Here is a 27,708-nt window from a genome sequence, read left to right as displayed (position 1 = left end):
CATCACTTACAACTTCTGTTTATAGCCTGTACAGCACTGAAAGGCACACAAAAAAAGAAAGTAAAAGAAAAAATATATATGAGACATAAGTATATATACAAAATATACAGAATAAATAATGAAATCTAAATATAAAAGCAATAAAGTATGTGCTTACATAAACCATTTCAGAGCTGAACGCGAATCCGAGAATGAGTGAGAGTGCGCATACAGTACTGATTTACACTTGGTTGGCTGCTTGCCCGTGTTGCACATCGCCAGGAATAGCAGATCTACAAGCTTACAACGTGTCGCATCGCCACACGTTGTGATCTTGCACGTCGGCCATTTCCAGTTTGTGACACGCCACGCAACCAGAGTGTAAATCAGGCATACAGTACCGTTCTGGAACCAGGACAGTGTCCACACTGCCAGCATTACACCCATGTCCTGTTGGTTTCGCAATGAGGCGAGATGACCAGAGTTGTTAACTTTTGGGGCACACGATTGCTTGTCAGCATGCTGACAAGTGGGCTGCAGTGCTGACACTGCAGCCCACTCCCTCATCCCCCCACCACTGTCTATGACTGCTGTTCCAAATCAGCTGACCCAAATTGGCCAAAAAGGAAGATGTATGAATGAGTGATGCTGGCGGTTGCTTTCTGAGAAGGACCGATTTCGTCAGACGATTCTTGACCCCCACCCCCACAGGCTTGCGTCCGTACACGCATGCACGCACGCAGTCTGTCTGTCACATAAAGTACAGATTCTGTACTCTGTCTCTCTCTCTGTCTCTCCCTCACACACAAACTGTCACATAATGTAGTTTCTCTTTCTGTCTGTCTTTCTCTCTATCTCTTTTCATCTCTCTATCTCTTTCCGTCTCTCTCTCTCTCTCTCTCTCTCTCTCTCTCGCGCACAAACACACACACACACACACACACACACACACACACACACACACACACACACACACACACACACACACACACACACACACACACACACACACACACACACACACACACACACACACACACACACACACACACACACACACACACACACACCATATTGGCTCTATTTTACTGGCAGAGAGGAAGCAAATAACGTTAATGTTTCAGCAGGACATTGTGTGTTGATTGTCATGCACCACCTTATGGCATCTGATGATTAGTGCAATGCGTTTGTACAATATTACAGTCGTGTAAGATAATGGATTTAAGTGCTCTATTTACTGAACGGAATAACTCAATTCATATCAACATTGTCTTTGTAAATACCATCAGTTTGAGTATAAAATAAATAAATATAAAAACAAAGACGGGGAAGGGTTGCGCAGTGTCTCTGGTTGACCATGAAGAATAGCATAGGCCTGGATATCAACGCACCATGAATATATGCATAATCTCCCATCGGTGTGGTCCAATGTACAGTGCAGTTGGCATTCTGCTGATGCTATGGCACAATGAGCATGCTGGTTATAGCATTATGACCTATAACTGACATACGCTAACAGTGGAATCGACTGATCCTAAATACACGCATCCGCACGCCAATTATGTGTGCAGAGTGGCGACTCTCGATTCCGTTCACTTGTTGTGGAACATCTGTTTTAGCCCGCCGAGTGTCAGATGGGCAGGTTTACGCTTTACTGAACATTTTAACTGACTGCACTGCACCAGGAGGGTTTAATCAATCACAGGTGCTCGAATTGATTCCCCCCCCTTCCCCATGCAGCCACAGGACTGCTCAAATCCCTGCAATCATTAATTAAAGTTACATTTGGCCACCGTATTATGTCTGTCACCAGCTACATAACACTGCTGTCAGGAAGAAAAATAACAACAATCTGCGTGCTACAAATGAATTGCTACTTATTGTGTCCACGGTATATATTTCAGTGTGAAAAGTACAAGAGGGCAGGTCGTACAAGGCACTTGTTTCGAGGACAAAGGAGAACATGTTTGAGTGCTGTGTGTTTTCCCAGGCTAAACTCAGTTAAACGTAGTTTGATGTTCCAGCACCTCCAAATAGTCCGGCTCGGTGTGCAAATTAGCCTTCAGTTCAAAGTACTCGTTCTTAGTTTGCTCGAGCATCACCTTGCGCGGCCTCGTGTACATGAGCGTCTCCATGAGCTTGAGTTCCTCCTGGTGCCCCGGGACCTGCATCTCCACGGCCGACTGGAGCTGGGGCATGTTTTTCCTCAGGTACTCCGTTATTCCGAGCTGCTGCAGCTCTTTCTCCTTCTCCAGAATGTTTCTGTACAGGGCGCTGGGGTCCCCGAGGGACAGGAACTCTGGGGGGCACTCGCCGCTCACGGACCTGAACTTGGGGTGTCCCGTGAGCGGCGAGGTGTTCTCCTTCTCCATGATGCTCCGGTAGACGTGTTGCTTGCCGCCGAGGCTGCCCTCCAAGCCGTAGTCGATGTCGGCGGACTCGTGCTCCTTGTGCTGGGCGCAGTAGGTGGGGTTGCGGCAGATCTGCACTATGGGGCTGTGCGAGCGCTCCTCGTACAGCGTGGGCGAGCCGGCCCGCTGGGTGAGCGTGTGGTGCGTGGTCTTCTGGCCGTACATGCTGTAGTGCAGGTGAATGGGGCTGCCCGTGTTGTTCTGCTCTCGCGGGCCCTGCTCCTCGGCGATCTTCCTCTTCGCCCGCCGCCGCCGCCGATGCACCACGAACACCACGGCGCCCGCGGAGCAGAATATGAGCATGAGGAAGATGACGAGGAGGCTGAGGATGAGCACGGAGAGCGGGATGGTGTCGGTGAGCGAGCTCAGGAATCCCCCGGCGGGGCTTTCGGGCCCCAGCGTGGCTGTGACGCTCTCTGCATCCGCCGGGGAAAGAGAGTGAAAGGTCACCAAACCGGGACACAGCGCGTCGTGGCGAAGGCTCCGCAGGTCGGCTTGCACGACTTTCTTTGGCGTGTGGCACAGAATGGAGCCCACCACAGTGTCCTTCCTCAGTTTCTCTACCCATTGTTTGAGGCTGAGCAAATCACAGCTGCAGTCCCACGGGTTCTCCTCTAAATAAATCTGCTCGAGTGCGTCGAGCTGATCAAGCACGTTGCTCACTGGCAGGTGCATGAGTAGATTTTTCCTCAGGTTTAATTTGGTGAGGGGCACGTTGCGAAATATCTGAGCGGGAAGAGAGGTGAGCTGGTTGTTATTCAGCGACAGCAGCTTGAGGTTTGGCAAAGGATTAAATGTGCCCGGAGCAATCTCTTTAATGAGGTTGTACTCCAAGTATAGGTACTCGAGATTGTGCAGGCCCACGAACATCGTGGAGACAAGCTTTTCGATCCGGTTGCCGTTCAGGTAAAGTTTTCTCAAGCTGCTCAGGCTGAGGAATGTTTCATTGTCGATGTAATCAATTCTGTTGTTCGCCAGGTTCAGCAACTCGAGACTATCATACGTGACGAAATCGTACTTCAAAAGTCTCTGGATCATATTCCCTGTCATGACCAGCTTGGTGGGGCTCTGCTCCAGTATTCCGATATCCGAGACCCTTTGAATCCCTCGGTCCTGACAATGCATCAAAAAGCCTGCCACGGGGTGATTGTGACAGGAGCAGTGCTCCACACACGGGCTCCCAGGAACGTGAGACGGCGTCGGAATTCTGCCGTCATCCTTTGCGTCCATCAGCCTGGGAATCTGAGCAGCTTTGGATGATGGAGTAACAACCATATCGAGTGACTTGGAAGGCTCCTCCAGGTTGATGTCGGCATGTGATTTACAAAGCACGTCCCGCTTCACTTTGGCCAGGATTGTGCCTTTTAGTTGGGGCGGTTCGCTACAGACCACCTCGCCGATAGCCGACTGGGCCCTCATGTTCTCCATCCAAATCTTCAGATGTAAGATATCGCAGTTACAATGCCAGTTATTGTCTTCCAAGAGAAGTTCCATGATCCGTCCAATGTGCTCCAAGAACCCAACATAAGGCAGCGTCTGGAGCTTGTTACCACGCAAGTCCAAGTGGGTGAGGGGCAAAAAACGGAAAATATTGCCAGGCAAAAACTCAATGGCATTATCATTGAGAATCAGGACCTTAAGGCGGATCAGTTTGTTGAAGGCTCCCGGCTCGACCAACTGGATAAAATTGGTGTCGGCTTGGAGAAACTCTAAATTCACCAGGCCTTGGAAAGTGTCTTCTTTCAGAGTTACCAGGAAATTGCTATTTATGTGGAGTTTCTTCAAAGAGCCGAGGGCACTAAACACTCCCGGTTCGAGCTCTTGTATGCTGTTAGCCCCAAGGTGAAGTGAAAGGGCGTTCTTAAGACCCTCCATTTCCTCGGGGCGGAGCTCCGCCAGGTCATTCTTGTAGAGGTTCAGGTGGAAGGGCACGCCTGTCGGGACATTGACCTGGGAGATTTTGCTGATGTTCCTCTGCTCGCAGTTGATGTGGAGGACGCCGTCCTTTTCTTCGCAGGTGCACAGGGAGTCACAGGACTGGGTGATCGGGGATGCTGCCTCCAAGGGATGGGTGTCTTGGGACCCGGCCGCAGTGAGAAACAAGCCCAGGAAAACGATGGACGGCAGCATTTCTGTCAGAGGGATCTGGGGAGAAAGGACAGAAAGGGGGAGGGGGAGAAGGAGATAAAAAGAAGGGGAGGGGGGTTAAGTGTAAATTCATGATACAGTGGAAGGACTTTCAGAGCAGTAATCATAAAACACAGCAGACAACAACAGAGGGAGCTAGGCTTGCATTAGTGATGACTTTTATCCTATTTTTTTAATCCTCATTTGCCTAACACAGGCTGTGATTCATCCAATCATCCAGTGTGTAGGATCCTGAATTTATTTAGTGTCTCAAGGAACCAGAACAAAATAATTATATTTATATACCCGTACACACGATGAAACAATAAAGGTACATGAACAGATAAAAACCAGAGCGAAACAGGGCAAAGGAAAATGCTACCCCCGCCCCCACCTAAACCGCACGCGCGCGCACACACACACACACACACACACACACACACACACACACACACACACACACACACACACACACACACACACACACACACACACACACACACACACACACACACACACACACACACACACACACACACACACACACACACACACACACACACACACACACACACACACACACACACACACACACACACACACACACACTCCTCTCGCACTATTATGCTCGGACTGCACCTTTCTAAACTAAATGTGTTGTATATATGGAATATGTAACATAGCCTTGCATTTCGAAAAACATGCACATGTACATACAGTAGGTTACTCTACATCGTTTGCTCTTTCTTGTACTTTTTATCCCTTTGTTTGCTGCGCTTGCTTTGACTGATCTTGACTTATCTATGCTGCTGCATTGTCTGAAGGAAGCCAAACAAAAGTAAGTTTTACTCTTATGTATACTTGTACACAAGATGTAACAACGTACAACCTTGAACGTTGAACCTTGAATCAACTTTGAACCCACCTCTTGACTGCGTGCAAGTTTCACGTGCTACCCCACATGAACTGAATAAGGCGTGAAGTGACAATTATAACTGCATCATACAATATGCATGAGCACTGTTCGCTATGGACAGAAGAGCTCTTGGGTAAAATTGTCATTCATATTGTAGTGATGTACATACACCATGTACTGTACGGCCTCAGGGAAAGGAAAAGTGTTTACACGACATCCAAACTATATCTGTGAAATCATATAACAATAACTATTGTGTTTTTACTGCAGCCCTATTTTTATGAATACTTAGTAGATCTACACACTAATAAAGTGTTACGATGCATTGCAAAATTGTACATTTTAGACTAATAGTCAAATTACCGGAAGTTATTGGACGATTCCACCTGCAATGACAGGTTGAAAGTAGTTACTGTAAATAAATCAGATTTTATTATGGAGGTCAGGGATGCCAGAAGACAATACCCAAGATCAGTATCATTATGCTTTATATTCAACCCATGCATTTATGAAATTATCGCAATGAGCCGCAACATTCAAAGAAGCCAAGTAGCACTGCAGTGTCTGCCGTCGTCAACGTCATTTGCAGAGATGCCTTGCGGCGTTACTGTGGACACTTGCGTGGTAAAGCTGTCAGCAATTAGCGGGATCACAGACAACATTTGTAGTTTAGATGTTTGCACGATGTCGAAGCTGTGATCGCACACTGGATCGCGTTGTGTGATAATTTACACACACGCAGTGTGGATGCTGCTGTGGCCCGGAGGCACATGCAGTCATGCTGTAATTGACTATAACTGACACAATTGTGTAATGGAGGAATATTCATTTTTATACTAAAGGCTAATGACAAATCTGAGTAAAGAATGCAATGCTGGAGGGGGCAGTAGAGAATGTTTTGTCCTTTTTTCTACCTTGGACTACAGAGCCGCGCAGTGGCCATTGACAGAAAATAATTATCACTTGTGTGACGCTGTCCTATATTTTGTGGCCTCGAATTAGTATTTAGTGGCCAGAAAATACTAATTTGAGGCCACAAACTTTATTTTTCTTCTGTCAATGGCCACTTCCGGGGCTCCGTGATTTACTGATTTTGGATTGACCAAACGTATTCTTGTACTCGGCACATACTAGTATAGAGTATCTGTGACTCTAAATGGTATCGGATCAGCCATCGGACAACATCCCTAATGATGATCCATCATTATTCATTATTCTGTCTCGTCTCAGTAATGCCAATGATCTGTCATCATGTGCCACTCTGACCGGTGTCTCCTGTGAATCTGGGACATGGGCAGCTGACGCCCCTCCCTGTCCCTCCCTCCCCTTTTGGTGTTTTAAGCATTGTTTTACTTTAGCTATTGAAACAAGCTTGTAGGTCTGCTATTTCTTTTTTTTATGATTTGTACTTTATTTATTTTCTTCCATATGTATAAAACATTGACAAGACACAACCAAAGAAATAGACAAAACAATACAATACTACAGATGCACAAAAAACAAAACATAACAAACACATAACAAAATAAAACAAAACTAAACAATACAATACTACAGATGCATAGAAATATGCTATTTTTGAAAAATCGTGAAAATGTGGCGCAAATCTTTGAATATATATTCTTTCAGAGCGAAAGTTTTTAACTCAAATCTTGGCTTCTGTGAGGTCCCTGGAACAACATATTTTCAGATGGGCGTCGGCGGCCAATTACATATAATCTTGGGGGTCCTTGACATGGCAATGTTTGAGAACGACTGACAAACATGGGGTTTTTCAGAAAACTGTCAGGATTTAGAAGACATTTTGTAGAATCGTTCCCAGGTCAAAATGGGTGAAAGGCATCTATCGTCAGCATCCATCCGGACAGGAGAAGTCAGGATGTGTGTTGCTATTTATATGCTGCAGTGAATGCCTACTTGCATTGCCTCTTCCTGTTCTGGTGACTCACAGCAGGGATCGGGTCAATTCAGGGAGAGCCCTTTTATGTCTTGCTCCACTGGATTCGCTGCCTTATTATGAAGATTGCTCATTTGAGCCAAGTTGCACGCACGCACGCACACACACACACACACACACACACACACACACACACACACACACACACACACACACACACACACACACACACACACACACACACACACACACACACACACACACACACACACACACACACACACACACACACACACACACACACACACGCACACACACGCACACACGCACACACACACACACACACACACACACCACCCCGCTCAGAGTGAGTCATGCCACAGACTAGTAGTCAATTCAGTCAATTTCAGAAAACCACTTAAGATACGTTTTCAGCAAAAGCAATATTGATAAGGGTTTTAAATGAGCAAGTGTTTTTCTTCTTCCTTCAATTAACATTTACACACTTGACTCCAATGGCAGTATAGGCTGACCACAAGCAAAAGGCCAAATTCGTTAATCAGATTCAGCACAAACCCCATACACTATCTGAAAACCCTCCTCCGTCATTGATTCCCACTCTAGTTCAGCCTATTGTTTTTGAAAGTTTTCTTCCGAAGCGTGATGCCAAGGCCTCTCCAAGAGCATGCAATCATTGGCACGTGGGAAATGTACAGTATGGTAGTCCAAATGAGGCCGCAGCCAGACTGTTAACCCATTCTGACCTGAGATCAGATTCATACGAGGTTTTCACTGGACACACACTGGGTCTGATTAACCCATTCTGACCTGAGATCAGATTCTAAAAAATGTCAGTCGTTCTTCGATTTTTCAAAAATAGCAGACCTACAAGCTCATAGCGCGCCACTCGGTGGCGCGCTATGAGCTTGTAGATCTGCTATTTTTCAATAGCTAAAGCATAACGTGATGCTAAACACCAAAATGGGTTCCCGGACAGAATGGGTTAAGAAGGAAAATCAAGATGTGGAGACAACAAGACGGATGCTGGGTATTTGAAGGCACAGCGGAAACACCGCAATGTGATTTAGATTATGGCGAGCCACGCTACATCAGAAAGACTCCGGAAGACTTGTTTGGCATTATATTATTCTCATGGAATTGGTGGGAAATTTATTGGAAACATGACTTGACGCACACAAGACGGAGGACAAAGTGTACAGGCCTGCACCGTGAATACACAAACTGAAGATGAGACAGCGAGACGTATTCCCATGATAATTCCCCCATATTAGTTTGTTACAGTTTTGGAACGCAGACTTTTCATTTCATTGCTGTTATTTTTTTAGCATCTAATGGGAGAAAATAAGTGCCTTCGGTGACAGCACCCTATGGGGCCAAGACAGCCGTATGAAGAGCAGCAGGGGGGATATATGCACTGCACTCAGCTTGGAAATTCCGATCAGCTTGAGAATTCTAATAACAGACCTAAATTAAGACCCCCTTGGACCCAAGAGCGTTTCTATATTACAATGGCTTGCCCCTCCCCCAGCTAATGCAAATACATATCTCACTGTTGTACTGCTTTCCCACAACAGTGAACGATGTTAGATGGGCTACTTTGCATATTGATAATAGAATAATGTCTTCTCCCAACATAAATCAATTTCAAAGACTCCCAGCCAGGGTTGGGAGACGAAGCAAATCTTCTTCTGCTTTACTGCCTCGCTATCTCACAGTTTGCAATGTTAGTTATGTAGACCTCTGTGAAAATAGTATGACTGAGGAATTATTCATTTTGAATCATAATATGGAACTGGTATACTGGTATATCATGAGTTGTTGAGACACTTACAACTGTCATATATTTTACATGTGTACGCCTACGTATAAGAGAATATTGCCAAACAAATTCCCCACATTGCTCGGTGACAGTGCTATGGTGACAGGCCAGGGTTTGCAAAAATGCTACAAAAACAGGCCTCTGAAAAGTTGAGCATTCTTATTATGTTTTACTTTTCTTTTCCCCCCCTTTTTTATTGCTCTACAGTAAGTAGCCTTTGGCAAACAGATACTTGGCCACCCACCCACTTCATATTATGAAGCTTATCCAACACAATGAAACCAACACCATTCACACAACCTCCATCTCATCTCGCCTAGACTTTAGAAAGTCCTTATACTTTAGGCTTTAAAAGCAAAAAGGTTCTCTAGTCTCCTGTCCTCAACTGGTGTAAAATTATGAAGCTAGATAGCTGCCCTTCACTGGCTGCCGGTGAGTTTCAGGGATGATTTTAAGATATTACTGATGACTTTTAAAGCCTTGCGAGGCCTGACTCCCAGCTAGGGTATATCTCTGATTATGCTGGAACCGCATAAGCCGGTGCACAGCCTTAGATCATCAGGTAAGGTTCAACTACTTGGCAAGGTTTACAGAGGTGCCCAAGAACATGCCGGCAGGAAGGAAGGAAAGAAAGAAAGAAAGAAAGAAAGAAAGAAAGAAAGAAAGCAAGAAAGAAGACACTCCTCTGGAGATTAATTATGTATCACTCGTGTGACTCCCACTTGAGGTGTCACGATGATGCAAACAATAGGCCTTCCCTATTTACTGTCCCACAAATAGGCCGTCGATGCTTGATTCGGAACAGCTATCTATAGCGTTGTGCCAGGGTGTAGCGGCGATGCACAGGATCAAAGGGAGTACCTCTCCCATGCCGGATTGCTTATTCATCACAGACTACAGTACCATGTTAAAGCTGTATGGCAATTCTTCTAACGCGCCCATGCGTGTATCTCATGCTTGTACTCTGCATGTAGTGCTGATACGCACACCAGCCACAGACCTGAGTGCTGTTCTCAAACGTGTTAATTTCAAGGACCCCCGGTTTGCTATGCATTAGGCCATGGACTCGGTGGGTGTACAAATGCCAAAGGTCAAAAACTCGGTGGGTGTACCAAATGGACCCTTGCGGGTTCCTTTTGTACACCCTCTGAGTTCCAGACTGTAAGGATCCATGTGGTACCTATCAATAATTTCGCTGAGGAACCCCCTAGAACCCCCTGAAGGACCGCTTGGGGTCTCCGGACCCCACTTTGAGAACCACTTCCTTATAAGATACACATGCACTCGCGCACACACATGCACACACGCGCACGCCCTCCAGTTGCCACACAGATATTTAATCAAGCTCGGAATGATCTCGTGCCAAATCCGGCGGTGCAGCACGCCACGTTCTAAACTGTTTTGCCTGCACAAATTGATCAGATTTGCCTTGAGTGATGCGCGCGACACCCCCCACGCACCCCGAGAGAAACAGATGGTGCCGATATTAGTCAATTCCACAAACAAAACGTGCAGCCAACACGAGCCAGCAGCCCCATGACGTCAATCACTGTGTCTGCGCGCCAGTGCAGTAGATCCAAAAGAATTGTTTTCATCCAACACTCCCCTGCCACATACCTGAGGGTGATATAGCATGCAACTGCCAAGACGATTCCCTCAGGCTTTACAATGCTCTGATGCAAATGAACATAGATGTGTCACATGTACACGAATAGTCCAAGATATAACTCCGCTTTACACCATGTGTGTGTGGCTTGTGGTGCTGTACTGTATGTACCACAGCCAAAATGTGCAATTTATTTAACCACCGGAAACCTAGAAACCTTTTTTCCTTCACAACAATCACACCTCCTTGCAGTAAATACATACCAGCTGATCTATTATGACGTGCTCAGAAAAGGGATGCAAAAAAAAAGATATCTATCTATCTATCTATCTATCTGTCTATATATAGTATGAATAAAATCTACAGCACAGCGTGAGAGACTGCTCTCTCTTGTCGTAAAAAAAGACTACTCTAAAGTGAGTAGACTGTTCACGCTCCTCATGGAGATTAAATACCAGTTCAAGGCTGACCTATTTTATCCAATCAATTTAGTTAAATACTTTAGATTAACTAAACACCAGAGATCACCAGTGGCCTTTTTAATGGGAATAAGATACCAGACTGCTTGTAATGAGCCAAAATGCTATTAACAGCGTTGAACAGCATGCGACATTAGCCACAATTTGAAACAAGTTCTGTCTTTGTAACATTCAATTAATCTCTCCTCCTAATACACACACAGTCACAGACCTGACTGCGATAATAACATGGGCGCAAAATCCCACCCCGGACTTATGTTGAGCAGCAATCCGTGTCTAGCATCCTCTGTATTGTCTACTGAAGCATCAATGACATTCAACATTGTACAAAAGGTGTCGTAGGGCAACGAGCAGATTGTCAGATTCAGTTATTCGCGAGATCTATATCCAACAGCGTAATGTTAACTTTGGGCTTGTGCCAGCCCGCTTGTGCCAGCCCATGGCATAAGTGTCGTGTATATACACCAGTTGGGCGAGAGCCTCTCTCTTTTATATAACAGGGAGGGCAACATCCCTAGTCACGTTCTATCCCCGTCACTGTCACACCGAGTAAAGCTTACACGTATAAGAGTCACGAATAGCCCATAACCCATTAAAACCGGGAAGGCATCTGTGTCGTTTAAAATGTTAACCACTTCATCCACACTTTGGCTATATAAAAATAGCCGAAATACAAGCATGTCACTGCGCTGGTAGAGCTTCTTTTGTTTTTATCTTGAAAACGTGTGCAAATATTTGACTGTGTATATTTCTGAAAGCGAAAGTTCTTAACTCAAATCTTTGCTTCTGGAGGTCCCTGGAACAAACTATTTTGCGGTGGGGTCGGTGGCCACGTACAATTTGAAAACGTTTGAGAACCACTGATGTAGCAACATACGGTTTTCGGGGAAACTGTTCAGAAGATTTAGAAGACATTATTTTGTGGAATCGGACCCAGTCTTAATGGGTTATGAATAGAAGGCCAATTCCTGCTCTTGTACCTGCATGAGGCCACTATACGTACAACGACACCTGTTCTCCCCTCCAAACTGGTGAAACCATCGTGTCTCTTCAGTCAAGAGACAACTACTACTGCACACTACTGCATTACAGTAATGTGCCTTCCTCCCTCTCAGCCATCACTCAGAACATTGCTCTTTGCACAAATTAAGCCTTTAACTTCTAGTGGCACGGGTAGATAATGTAGAAGATAATGTATATAATGCTCATTGGGTAATTGTGACTCTGGATCTCTCTCTCTCTCTCTCTCTCTCTCTCTCTCCAAAAACAGTTTGTCTGTGTGGACACATCCAACAGCTCATTAATTATAAAACAAAACATGGCTTTGACTTCGTCAACACCCACTTCTCTCCCTTCTTGTCTGCGCATTCTTTGCCAAATGGAAATTGCAATCTTTTAAAACACTTCTATTAGCACCAAAGAAGAAGGGGAAAAAAAGTTTCACAACAACAATACTGCAGTACAACTAAGACTGAGAAAAAAAAACTAAATGCATGGATTACATAGATTATCAAGAAGTTCCACACAATTAGGACTAATGCAGACTCCTCCAAATGAACATAATCATGTACCACAATCGTGGCACTGCGTCTTTATTTGAGCACTCCGCATTTGGCTGGGTATAAGTCTGCCAAACTGTCTAAAACATCTGCAGCCAGTATGCCACAGGCCCTCATTTGCCAAGTGTAATTCTTTGATACAGTGTGAGCCAGGCAGGAAGGAAATGGTTGCTGCTGCCTGCTTCCAGAGTCACTGAAGGGACTTGGCTGCAAAATAAACTCGGCCGCTTCTGCCGAGATACAGTGAGCCACAGGGTGGGTGCATGTCGGTTAGCAAGCCAAACATGGAACTGAGGCCGATTCTACAATTGCGTTCTAAACCAGGAGCTCTTTTAAGATTTTTCTAAAATATTCAAAAGCAACAGCTTTTGTGACGTGCTGTGAGCTGTTTTTGTTTGCTTTTTGCTGGGTGAGCGCTGGCGCTTTGGCATGGGGAGTCAGATCAACATGGAATGAATTCTGTACTGGCCATGTAAGGAGCATGTCTTGAGTGTACAGGGTTTGATGAGGTCAGATCAACATATGGAATGTCAGAACATGTCAGCTCCATACAGTATGGAGATCTAAGGGTGAGGGGACATTCTCTTGGGGTTTGATGAGGGCCTATGTAGGGCCTGACCTTAATTTTTCTGGCCTGTTGAAAACTCTAGTTTTCGCTGGCTGCCGGGCGTGGTTGCACTAATAACTTTGGGGCAGGCCCGTCTAGAGTTTGAAATTTTAATGGACAGGTCAATACGTCAAAAGGGAGACATCATAGAGGAAGGATGGACGGGGAAGGATCAATATATGGAATGTCAGAACCAGTTCTGACATATATCAATAAATGGAGATCTAAGGGATGACATCAGGGATCTCCATAAATGGACTTTACTATGACATCAGGGTCTCCACATCCTCGTGATGATGTCACATGATGTCACGAGACCTGGTCACCATATATGGTGCCCGACACACCAACTGACGGGAAATGACTCCATGGTTAACTGCGAGTCTGCAACCTTCGGTCGCAATTATGATTATAAATACATGAATTACAAAATGCATTGCATTTGACAATATCACAAAATTAACGATCTAGTGAACTATTACAAATAAACTATGTTAAGCACAATAAACATACTGTTCATATATTGTGCAAATGTGCCAAAGCGACACAAAAGCTTGTAGATCGGCACGTTTTTTGTCGTACACAAGTATATGAGCATCCATACTGTGGGGAAAGCTTTCGCTGAATATAGCAGACCCGACAAGCTCACTACGGGACGCAACCATCTTCAGCAAAAAATATGAACGCTATAGTTTTACAAAAAGAGAAAGATAGAGAGATATACAGAGAGATATATGAGCGACGAGGAAAAAGGAGAACCATGTAAGCCCGCCGGTGGGGTGACCAGGTTTCACCTGTCGGGGTGCTGTGGAATCAAATACTGTGCCTGGACTGCAGCGTGCAGCCTGCAACCTGCAACCTGCAGCATTCAGCCTAGAACCTGCAACCTGCAGCCTGCAGCTTGCAGCTTGCAGCCTGCAGCGTGGCAAGATCATCAGTGAACCTTCTCAAAGCAGCACACGCAGGGAGGTGTCTTCACCATGCAGGGACCCACACACACACCCACACCCACACACACACACACACACACACACACACGCACACACACAAACGCACGCGCGCACACACACACACACACACACACACACACACACGCACACACACACACACACACACACACACACACACACACACACACACACACGCACGCACGCACGCACGCACACACAAACGCACGCACGCACACACACACACACACACACACACACACACACACACTGCATCATTGCGCCTAACAACAGCGCATAATCCTCCTCGTAAACCATGCAGACACAGTGCTGTTCTGAGCCAGTGGGCCCTGCCGTCAGATAAAAAGCAAAAGCATGATACAACTAATTATAGATGTACCGTGTGTGCGTGTGCGTACGTGCATGCGTGTGTGTTTGCATGTGTGCGTGTGCACGTGTGTGTATGTGTGGGCATGCGGGTGGGTGTACTGCATGGGGGGCATTCAGCTCCCTTGGCAAGCGTGATTTAGCAGGCTTGCACTTTGAATGGTCTGTTTAACTAATGTGTAGTAATTAGTTCTCTGGAAATCGGTGGGCAGATTAAGACGGTATATTTCAGGGAGAAGACATCTGCACCTATGATTAATATTTTTTCAGTGTGAAATGGTTTATTGTATTTATAGGATGCTTATTCCTTCCATTAAACAGGGACATTGTTGTACAGTGGATGAATTGTAAATGAATGTGCTCTGGATGTAGCGAAAAAAGGAAACAGTTTACTTTTTATAGCTATAAGTAATGTGAAACCAATTTCCACTTGGCGGGGCGCGGCATGTGGGTGTGTGGGAGGTGGGTGATTTTGGCCAAGGCTTTCTATGACAATTTGTTATATCATTTAGCTTGTCTATTGCACTACCTCACTAGTTAGGCAAACTGTCATGTAAACCTCGGGCTGTCGCACCGAGGACACTGTAAGATGAATCAGCTTGAAGTGGAGCATTGTTACATTGACTTTATGCAGATGGCACTTCAAACTCTGGAGTATTTTCATCTCCGGGTGAAAATGTAAGTCTGCTGCATCCCTGGCATCCTTACACAATGCAGACTCTCGTAGAGGTTGGATGTCATCTCGCCTAATCTTGCCAGCTCCTAACTACTCTATCAGTGAGGTTGCAGGCAACGAAGCAAAGACTAGTGGGTGGGTGCCGATCACAGTTCTCATTCAAATTAGAGAAAAAAAGTTACATTTCCACGGCTGAAATAGTTTTGGGTACATTCACATAGGTGACACCCTCTTCTAAATGAGATATTCTTTTCTCAGGAAGTTATTTAAATGTGAGGAGATTCTTCTCAGGAAGAATTCCAGTGCAGCACTGTCCAGACTCTGGGGCAGCGGCATTCAGCGATGCAGATTATGTTGGAGAATAATAACTAGAATCCCACAGGTGTACTACTCGCTGCGAATAACTAGTCAAAAAAAGTGCGATAATGAGTGTGGTTGAGAAGTTGAGCACACACATCGAATGAAAGCTTTAGAAATACTCCACAGGCCATTATTCCATGATCCCTTATGAATGGCAGGTGAAGGCAGGAGGAAGATCTCCCACCTGATTCTCCCCGGGCTGCCTTGAGTGCATTCTTACTCTCTGCTCTTTCAATTTCCATTTTCAATGGCTCGCTCAGCCTCTATCCATATAATGATTAGACTATTCCACGGTGCTCACAGGATAATGGGTAATGGCAGCCTCATAATTGACTAAGAATAGGTGTACATCTGCTTCCTTAAACAGTATGCAAACCCGATAGGGTTTGCAACCTATGTTTTTTTGTGTTTGTTTGTTTGTTTGTTTTAACAAAAGAGCAGATCTACAAGCTCAAAACATGTCACATTGTGATGTTCTGTGAGCTTGTAGATTGGCTATTTTTGAGGGGCGCTAGCCCCTCCTATATACAGGTTTAATGGTTGTCTTTAGTTCAATGTTTGTTTTAAAAATGCCATTGAAAATGTACGTCATCTGGTCCCTAACACAAACATTAAATGCCATTAACAATAAAAATAATTTAATGTTTGTTTTGACACCGTTTGTTTTACATCACATCACATCACCTATAATCAACATGAGTTGATTAGGTGACTTTAATATATTAGCGCCCCTCGTTTCACACGGGTGTGATTTTTCCCCACACTTGTGCGTGACTGTCGCATATAAAATTGCTCATTCATTTGTTTAAACAAATACAAGGAGATACAAGGTGTCTGCCCAACAGTGATGATGTATACTCACACATCCAATCAGCATACCTAAATAAAAATCAGATAGTTGAAGCTTCCCTAGATATTCACAAAGGTGGCTTTGCAGGCGGTGGGTAGAGCATAGCTTCTCAAACTAGGGGTGCCTAAGAATACTTTGATAATATTTGGAATTCATCAATATTATCAATATCACTTACTGTACACACTCTATACAACAAGTCTCTTCACCAAAAAAGGTTAAACGCCAAGTATAAAAGATATTTTCAATTCTGTCCTAATGGAAAACAAATATGCTCTCCGGTTTTCCTCGTGACATGCTGTATCTTTGGGGTAAAGATTTACGTAAAAAAGTAAAATAAAGTTATTTACAGGGGTGACCTGAGCCAAAAATGTTCGAGAGCCACTGGTATGGAAGTGACAGTATACTGTGACCCATGCACACAACCACAGGCCGTGCTACAGCTACAGTATATAAGGCCTTTGTATCCACGTTTTTCCCCGCCAAGGTACTGGGGCTTCTTGTGTGTGTGCTTTGCTTCCTTCAGGCCATGTTGCCATGTCTGCTTATTATAAGCAACCTTTGACTTGTTATTTCTGTAAAGTCACTTGCAAATACATTATTGGTAGTGGTTGATGTTTCTTTGGGCTTGATTCTAAAGTGTACAGTAGTTGCTTAACGTATTTGGGCTTGCTTCCACATTTCCCCAGATTAATATGTAATTGTCCACAGACTTCCATTATTTTTGATGAATTGAACAATGTGGACCCTGTTGTAAACAAGTGTAATGCTTAATTGGGTCGTCCACTCACAGTTAACAGTCTTTGTATTGAGTTTGTGCTTGAAATGTACTGTAATTCTGCAAACTGTTAATAAATATTTCAATCAATCAATCAATCAATATGAACATATTTTGTGCCTTTTTTTTCATGTTTTAAAAATATTCAAAATATTTCGATTTATTCTCAATGTGTTTTTAAATAACGGATGTACAACCTCACAATGTGTCGCTTGTAGATCAGCTATTTTCATTTGTGCTTGTTTTCATAGACCTGGCCACATGTTTCTCTTGCAAAACTGGCAACACAGCAAGAGAAAGAGGAACTTATGCACACACAAACGCAATGCACTATGGGCTGTAAGAAAAAGGTCAATACTGTAGGCCTATAATGAATGTGTTATTTCAGGAATATTATTTTAACCCATTAAGACCTGAGGCCTTCTAAATCAGAAGTTCTCTCCTGTGAAGTATCCATGGGAAGTTACTTTTGAACAATAAACAAACTGTAATAAATGAGCAAATCAAACACAGAAAGGAGAATAAACAGGCTCCTCTTTAATCAATATCTTAGACGGCGGCAGTTTGTTTTTGCGAAACGCATCCAACAGGTAGAAGAAGCCTCGGGCGTTACATAATTGGGTTGTGCTGCGTTAACGTGCCGAGCCTGCACCTGTGGTGTGGAGTCTGTACACCATTTAACAGCCGTCTCAACAGGCAAAGACGCCAGATTAACCCCGCTAGCTGGGTTTAAGTGCAGGTGGATCGATCGCAAAAACAACCTGGCTTGCAACACAACGGGTCTCATATGCCAGCAGTGACGGGGGGTACACAGTAAAATCCTCTGTGTTAACTTAACTCTGTGAGTGTGCAAATGGAACCAAATGGACCTGTAAGGGTCCATTTGTTTCCATTTGCACACATGGATACATTTGACTGTGTAAAGGCATGGGGAGAAAATGGTTTGAGGACACTGCTGTGTCACCATGTAAGCCAAGGGATAACGTCACCGCCAAGTTGTCGGGTAGAAAACTATATGGCAGTGTCACGCAAAACAAGGGAAAAATGGCATATGTACAACTTCACAGACCAGCTTGTAGACCCGCTAATTAAAAATAACATAATAATCAATCACCCCCCGGCTATAGGTAAAGGAGGGCCCCCACTAAGGGCAATTTGATGTTATCTAGTCTGCTCCAAATCCCACAGAGCAGTCCTCAATTCTATAAGCTTCGAGGACTTTGGGTGTTCATACCAAGTGGGGAAATGAGAAATGTCCAACTTCAGGGTATGGAAAAGTCCATGTGAATGAACCTCCAACTTGTAATGTTTTGTCAGAATCTTTCTCATAGCTCCGACTTATGCAGTCTTTTTGATAAAAAAAAAAAAAAGGTTATAGACATGTTAGAATGGCTACAGGAATCTTTTATGTTGACAAACCTTAGAGGTAAAGCACAGAAAGTGGAAGAGGAGTTCTTAATTCAGTTTATTTCGAGGCTTAGTTGTATGATTTGATGGCTTGTTTCTTTTTGTTTGAGTTTTATTGTTTGTATGAGCTCTGACGTGCCATTGGTATATCGGTAATGGAAGCACTTGTTTTCTGAATGTGCTCTAAATAACGTGCCTTGTAAGCTTGTGGGCTGCATGGGCACCGTGAGGCATTATTAACTATATACTTCATTCACTGTCAAACATAGAAAATCCCATAGACCATGCATTGGAGGCTTTAGCGTCACTCAAAATGAAAATAAGTAAATTAATACTGCCACACATACACAGACCCTCTTCTAGATTAACTATAAGGGCCCCATCAGTCACACAGTCACACATACACGAGGTGAACCATCCAGTTGTGGTGCTTTGATGCACCACAACTCCTATGAACTGTAGTGTTCAACACTGGTGAACGTTTATCGGCCAACAGAAAAGAAAGGCAGATGTCGCACACAGTTATCTTTCAGTATAAGCCAACCACTCCCAACGTAAGTCAAACTAACAGTAGGCCTACTGCCCAAGACAATATGGGAGGAGGCGTCGGCATGCGTTGACTACAGCACTTCTGACGCAGATGTGTGAGTGCGCCCTAAGACTTGGAGACCTGCCATGGAGACCTACGTTCCAACCTTGAAGGAAGCAACATGACAAGATTACACCATCATACGACATGTGTTTTAGTTTCTATTTTAATTTTGTCACACACACACAGCCAGTCAAGCATATCAGATACTTTATAGGCCGTGCTCACAAAGTAACTATTGTCACTTTTTGTTGAGATGGCATTTCGATAAAGGTCTCCCTGAGGACCACACACACACATTTCAGACCACACATACATTCCAGTTTGGAAATGACATGACGGCTTCAAAATGAACCACAAACATTAGACAGAAACAAAACAAAGGTCTACCAATATATTGCTGGTGCACATGCATGCACACATGCACGAACGCACACATGCATGCCACGCACACACGCAGGGATGTGCTGTGGAATCTATGTAGCGTGCACATGCTTGAGTCGCGAGCGATCACTAATTGATATAACCTCTTTATGACTATTTACTAACCCAAACATTCCGTAAATAAATGTGTATTCTATTGACTTGCAGAGTGGGGAAACGTTCGTGTTGTCATTATGCATTTACCTTGCAAACCTCACCTCTGTAAATTAATTGTTTCATGAATCCATCAGTCACTGTTATCCAACTCTTTAGACTATACTTCAGACACCTAGAGTACTTAGTAGATCGACACAATGGACCGTCACCATTGATATGCATGCATCCAAGGTCGGTCATTGCTGTTATTTCAAGCTGTGACACTCACCTTCCGAATACTCGGAAGCAGGGTGTCCCTAGGGGATTATGAGCTGCATGGGTGAGCAACTCTGTGCTCTCTCCAGACATTTAATAATATAGCTTTGTGGTCCTTAAAGGTTACTAGAGAAGTCTGGGTACTGTGGTTTTCATGAGTTACAGGAAAGCCATGTACGAGTGAATTGTGTTTTTTTTTTTGTGTTATTGTATTATTATTATTCGGAGAACGAATTACGAATCAATATTAGTCAACAATCTAAAATAAAGTTGGGAGACCGACCCCAGAGGCAAATAAAGAATGAAAATCTAGTGAATTACAATTTGATCAAGACATCTCTTCCTTCATTACTCACTACTGCGCAGGCTGTTTGGTCACCCTGTTCAAGAAACACAGAGGGCATGGGAAATATGAAGATAGGCTGTTCTTTTGGGAAGGTGTACCACTAGATTGAAGGACATGATTTTCGTTTAGGCTTGGAGACTTGCCATGTTGCCTAAATGCCAGCTGGAAGCTGCATGACAAGGTAAGCACAAGGCAACAAAGGCCTTCCTTTTCAAATGTTGTAAGGAATGGGTTTTTTTTTTTTTTTCAATCTGTCATACGCAAGCGAAAGACATTTAATGGCCTTCCTCTAGTGTTTTTCCTGTGTGTGTGTGTGTGTGTGTGTGTGTGTGTGTGTGTGTGTGTGTGTGTGTGTGTGTGTGTGTGTGTGTGTGTTTCAAATACACACACAGACACAGCCAAGTTATTGCATGTCAGAAACTGTACTTTATGGGCTTTCGCCTTTGTTACTTTTGTCACAGCACTAAAGCATAATCTAGCATAATGCATTGTGTAAATCTTTTTGTCTTAGTGCACAACCTGGGTAGATTAGGAAAGTAAATTAAGTTATAAGAATGTGTCAGAGTACAATGATGTTTGATTAGCTGGTCTTTTTTCTTTCAAAGCTAACATCTTTGTTTTCCAGGGCAGGTAAGCTAATTAAGTGCCTGATGACCTAAACAGCTGAGACATGTGCTGACCTTCCTGGTCTCATTGGAGGAGGCGTTTCAGACCAATTAAAAGTGAATGCTGCAGAGGACAGTTAAAATAGGCAAACAACAACAACATTGCAAATGTCTCTTTTAAAAGCACAACCCCATCATCCTGTGTTAGCTGCTAATAATCGAACTAACAATCCAAATCAACACATTTCACCTTTTACGAACCACACACATTTCAGTTTAGAAATGCACATGACAGCTTCAAAATTCACAGTTGAGATATTAATAGGTGCAAGTTATGCCGTAGAACAAAATGTGAAGGTCTCTTATGATCATGTTAACCACAGTCCTTAGACCAGTGGTTCTCAAACTTTTACATTTTATTTCAAGCATTTTCAAGAACTCTGAGAGTGCACAAATGGAACCAAATTTGGACCCATATATAGGGACATTTGGTTCTGTGTGTGCACGCACACGCAGACACGTGCATGCGTGTTTGCGTGCAGGATACTACAGCATTCCAGGTACTGTGTTTTTATGGGTCAGGGGAAATCCATGTGGGGAACACATTGGGGAAGTTGTGTTCCTAGATTGCAATTACACATTAATAGTAATCAACAGCAACACACTAAAAACAAGCAGTTTGTACTCACACAAGACTTGGAAAAGTGTGTACGGCATAAAGCTTGCAAAGTAAGAATGGACCTAGCAATTTAACATTGTCATTCATTACTCTGTGAGGCTACAACTGGGTGGGCTATTTGGTCATCCTGCCAGGAAACAGAGCATCTAAAAACATACTGTTCTTTTGGGGAAACGGAACACCAATGATGAATGCTTTTGACTATCAAGAGTTCTGTTTAGGCTTGGAGACCTGCCACAGATACTTGTACATTCCGGCAGGAAGCTACATGACAAGGTAGGTAAGCACAAGGCAACAATGGCCTTCCTCTTCAAATGGGGTAAGTCAAATAGGTTTTATTTTTTATTTTTCTAATCTGTCATATGCACACACAGCTGCAGCCATGTCATATATACTTTATGTGCTATGCACACAAAGTAGCCTTTGTCACTTAGAACACCAGATTGATGAACATGATTTCTGTTTGAGGCTTGGAGAGATGCCAACAGAGGCATTGCATTCCAGCTGGAAGCTACGTGACAAGGTAAGCACGATGCAACAATGGCCGTACAAAAAAAAAAAAAAGAGAGAGAAAAACTGCACACGTCAAATGTGTTCTTGTTGTTTAATCTGGCTAAAGCACACACGGCCAAAGCCAAGCTATTGCAAATCACATACTTTATGGGCTGTTCTCACAATGTAGCCTTTATCACTTTGTTCTTATTATAGCTATGATCATCCCTGGGACAGAAATTCAGGGGGGGAAAGTACGGCTGTCCTCGGGCCCAGGACGCCCCCCCCTCGGGCCCATCACATCCAACTTTACTGTATGCTAAGCATTAGGAATGTAGTGCCCCAGGGGTGGAATGTCATAGGAAATACACGTCCAACATAATTTGCTTTAGTTGAAGTGGGTTCCAAAATGACAGGATCGCTGTCCGTGGTGCTGAACTTTCAGTCTGTGTGCATGTGGGTGCCGTTCGTGCACGATTTAGGGGCTGTGCAGGCAGGCATGCATTGTAGTGTTATTTATTTTGTTTGTCCATTTTAACTGTTCAAAGTACATCAAATTAAAAATTATCTCATCTAAATGGCCTATGTGTTTTGTGATGTGTGGAATCCAATAGAGCAAAAGGCTTACGAGCCTTTAGGCTTGGAAGCCCTGCGGAAGCTGACCTGTGCTTGTTTGTTGCAATGTAAGGTTAAGCTTTAATGGGTCATTTAGCACCATAACGCAACAGTATAGTGCTTTTCTGTACCTGGACTTGTCCACTGTGCACAGAACTGTATACAGTGGTCAATGGCCATCATACAGCTCTAGAGGGTAACCTCACATAGGATGGTATTATATGGACCTCTTTGCCAAGTGCATGGCCTGGGCAAATTAGGAAAGTAAATGATGTAATCAGAATTAGTCAGATTACAAGAATCTGCCTGATTAGCATCAGTAGCTCTTCTTTCAAAGCTATAAAAACTTATTTTTCAGGCAAGTACGTTAATTGTATGCTTAATGGCCTAAGCAGCTGGGCCTTGTGATGACCTTCCTGGTTTTACTTGGACGAGGCTTTTCAAGACCAATTAAAAGTGAATACTGCAGAGTACTGTTGCGTGAAGGCCAAACGCATTTCTGAAAGCACGACCCTGTGACCCCGTCATGTTGCTGCTAATTTACCGCTTTCAACATGGCCTGCAAGGTTCTTTCATTTTTTCCTATGAGCAAGTGTCAGATATCATATATCAATTCATAATAGAGGATTTAGATTAATGCATTTACAGACAACAAGAATCACGTGTTTATGATCTTGAACTCTAGAACTGTGTGATCGGCAGGCATCAACACAGAAAGGCTGCACTTTATACAAAGGCTGTGAATTGTGTGCACTGCATGGCCTTTGGTTCACAGAACATTTCGTCATAACACTGGCTTTCCATTCCATAACCAACCTGCAGGGACTTTTGCTTAACATAGATATATAGGCACAGACCTATTTTATCTTAAAGGTGAATGAAAACAAACTTCATACTATGCTCTGTATTTTCTGAAGAATATCCTCAAGGACTCATTGGACTCTGTACCTGCACTCACTTTGGAAACCACTGTCCTTCACCTGAACTCCCCCATGTCTGATAGAGGGCTTTGTCATAAAAAAGGGGTTTATACTGTAGTTACACAAGGCGACCTGTCAGTGTTCGTGACAAAAGCCAACTTTGCCAGACCCCGTGCAACAGCAACACAGCAATGAGTGGCATATACACTCAGCAGGCCACATGCAGCTATATTCTTCAATAATGCCTATTCTGATGCTGCATGCTAATATGATGAATTCCTGTTCTGTTCTTTAGCTACATAGAAGTGTCTATTTGTATGTCTCTAAATGTTTTGATGAATTGAACAATGTGGACCCTGTTGTAAACAAGTGTAATGCTTTAATTGGGTCGTCCACTCACAGTTAACAGTCTTTGTATTGAGTTTGTGCTTGAAATGTACTGTAATTCTGCAAACTGTTAATAAATATTTCAATCAATTCAATTAATCAATCAATAGAAAAGGCTTTCATCCATAAACCAGCCTTACCCAACTCGCTCCCATTTAAACTAGCATTGAAAATAAAAATACAGTCACGTTGAGCAGTAGAAGAAAAGTGCTAGGTGTTCTGGTTCTGAACTTGGAGGGGCTGAGAATGAGAGACTTATTGTTGCATCCAGCGAGGCCAGTTTCATTCCAGCTTGACACGGGAGGGAAGATTAGAGGCCCTGGTGCTCCCATTACCTCTGCGTATGTGCGTGCACTAATGGAGTTTCTGCATGTGCATGAGCATGACCTGTGTGTTGTGTGTGTGCGTGCGTCAGGGACGGATTAACCCCCACGAGGGCCCCTGGGCCGGTAATTTTTGCAGGGCCCCCAAAATGTTGATGTTTTTCCGTGTTTTTATCATCTTTTTGACCTAAATTTAACAAAATCAATGGCCAATGAAGGGCCCCAGGAGCCCTTTTCAGGGCGTCAAACCTAGTACCATACGGTCCAATTTCCCTGAAGGGCCCCTGAGAGCCAAGGGCCCCTGGGCCACGGCCCCACTGGCCCAATGGCTAATTTGTCCCTGGCGTGCGTGCGTGCGTGTGTGTGTTTGTTTTCCGTCCTCAATTATGGTGGCACTGACGTCCTTTTTCCCCCCGCTGTATTAAAAGTGATGTGGCTTGCCCTGCAGGTTTGACACGACCCTGCACCCACGTATACTGCATCTGCATCGAGCCTACTAGCGGCCCGCATCTCTCCACTGCAATCCCAGGGAAATGATAATTGTGACATCCGCCCACTGAAGAGGCGCGCGAGAGAGAGTTCAACTCCCCTGCCCCTCGTTTCGTCTTTTCTCGGCTGATCCAATATTCCGTGGGTGTGCGGAGCCTATTTTCTGTGCGTCTTTTGAGAAATAGCCTCGCTGTATTTATCTGAAGGGTTTTCCTGTCTCAGAGTACACTGCGGCTGAAGAGAGTTCGACTATCTATCCCCCCCCCCCCCCCTTGCCCCCCCCCCGCCTCTGTCCTTTTTCTCGCCCACTAATGGCCCCTGTGACTGTTCAGCTTAAGGATGACAAACCCAATTTGCATGGGATATTTCACAAAATGGCAGCACTGCATGCCCACCTGCAATGCCGAGGAGACAAAACCCAAATATGGGATGTAGTGGGATGTACAGTATACAGGGTATAGTAAATGTTTTCCCTCGTTGCCAGTTTGAGCATCAAATTTCATGTGATGGTAATCCAACTGAACTGCGTCTTGATGACCACAAGAAAACACACCATGCCTGCCTCTGGGGAGTTTATATTATAGTCCATTATTTCCCCAATTGTTCTGTGGTTGACTGATCTTTGAAGCTGCCCCATTAATTTGAGCTGGCAGATATAGAGGCAGAGAAGAGACTCTTCCTACTTTACTCAAACATATTAAAGTGCATCTTGGTTTGGAATGTATCCAATAGCCTAATTGTAAGGCCTTGTAAATAATTAAAAATAAACAGTTTAAATATTTCTTCAAAATACACAACTTGGGGTGAACAGATGCATGAAGTGGGTACAAAGGCACACAAGCTATTAAAACAAAGGAGCAGTCAACCCCAAAATTGGCATCCAAATCTAATTAAAGAAACCACAATAAGAAGCTAATGGAGACACTGTTTTTCTTGAGCAAGGTGCACTTGTGCTTACCGAATGTGCACATTCTGCACACCCTCCTGGACCTGTCCTGAAGTGCCAAATGGCAGAGGCTAGCCTCCGCAAGACAGAAAAAAGTAGACCAAAGGAGGGAGGTGGAAAGAATATGCCAAAACAAGCTTTAGCCCATATCAGTTTTCATCTAGAGCACGAGCAAGAAATGCAATTAATTAATTGACCAAAATATATCATAATCAAATCACCCGCAGATGTTTGAGAGAACAAGACGGAGCGGCCAAAACGGCTGTGTTCGGTGTGTAGATGTCCTACATGCCCACTCCACTGCTAATAAGCTTAAAGATGAAAGGCAGCAGAGCCAGTAAATCTGCACTATGCAGATCAGCGCGGCGCATGCTGTGCATGCAGCCAGCGCAGCGCCATAGGACAGTATAGCCTCCTGAGTCCTGCACGGTGAGTTACAGTATAGCCCTCTGAAGTCTCTCTCTTTTCTCCTCTATTTTGTATCTGTAAGATGTGTTATGTCACAGTAACAGTATCATGACAATACGCTATAGCTCCCACATCTATCTATCTTATCTATCTATCGGGAGCTATAGCCTATATAGTTGTCATGATACTGTGACATATATTATAGCCTACACAACTTTTAAATTACTTTTCGTTTCTTGATTTAAACAAGGAGAGAGTGATTAAACAGCAGCCTAACTCTTCGGTCGGTGCATGCTTAAATAGAATATGTTATGGAGGTATAGTAGCAAATCACTTCAGAAATGTTAATCCATCATCATAAATGCTTCATGCTGACACGGCGCACTTGTAAATACCGACTTATTATGATGACAGCCTAAACTGAGAGCAATATTAACGACTTATAGTTAGTCTACAACATCGTGTTGGAACGTGTTCATTTGTGGACACCTGGGTACCCTGAAAGCTATATTAAACATCGTCTACCTAATATCAGGCTAGTCCATAATATTAATATAAAAGGGGAACAATATACGATACAAAACACAATGATGGGACAATAAAAATACAGTCGTCTTTGGCTTACCGGCTCAATTGATTAAAAGGAAAAAGAGTGGCTACTCCTGGTACTCCAAATGTTACAGTGTTGGCTCCATCGGGGGGCGCGGGGCTGCGACGCATTGAACCTCGCCAACACTTTCTCTCGAGTCCGATCCGATGTGCTCCTTAAAAGATGGAATGATGATCACAGAAACTTTACGCGCAGTCTTATTACTCCCTTCTGCCTCACTCCGATCCGCAGTTTCTTCCTCCTCTCGTTTCAATCTGTACAATGAATGTTCGAGTCGCGGTTATTCCATTAAAAAAAAAAAAGTAGCGCTCGCCTCACGTTGATCTGCCGTTCATTCGGGTCCTGGGACGTTCTTCATTCTCCTCTGTCTTTCCTCCACTGTGTACTTAATTCATTAACAGGGTCACGCCACGAGATCGAACACAACAGTGGGGGGGAAAGCCGGTGCTGACTTCTGTCATCTTTCGCAGTCCTGCCAGCGTATGAGAGGAGCGCGCATATCCTGTGCTGTGCCCGTGCGGTGCGGTGCGCTCCCTGTAGTGAATCGTGTTCCAAACCGTGATATATTGGAGTGGAGTTCCTCTGTCATTTGCATGCTCTAGAGGTGGACTCGGGGAAGCTTCGCATGCAGTTGCATCGTATAGAGCTCCTCCCATTGGAAGCTCTGGGAAGAAGGGA

General features: G+C 44.1%; 1 protein-coding gene across 1 annotated transcript; it reads right to left on the bottom strand.

Moving 5' to 3' along the window:
- slitrk6 (SLIT and NTRK-like family, member 6) lies at positions 1–27,581 on the bottom strand. Its single transcript, XM_080758875.1, has 2 exons — positions 27,046–27,581; positions 1–4,535 (listed from the first exon to the last, which is right to left on the bottom strand). The coding sequence occupies exon 2, from the start codon at positions 4,518–4,520 to the stop codon at positions 1,977–1,979; it is 2,544 nt and encodes an 847-aa protein (XP_080615001.1). The 5' UTR covers positions 4,521–4,535; positions 27,046–27,581; the 3' UTR covers positions 1–1,976.
- Between the last annotated feature and the right edge of the window lie 127 nt (positions 27,582–27,708).

The sequence above is a fragment of the Protomyctophum bolini genome (genome assembly GCF_963924005.1).
Source record: "Protomyctophum bolini genome assembly, chromosome: 24".
Taxonomy (NCBI): domain Eukaryota; kingdom Metazoa; phylum Chordata; class Actinopteri; order Myctophiformes; family Myctophidae; genus Protomyctophum; species Protomyctophum bolini.
Note: the sequence above shows the minus strand (reverse complement) of the source record. Positions and strands in the feature narration are given on the sequence as shown.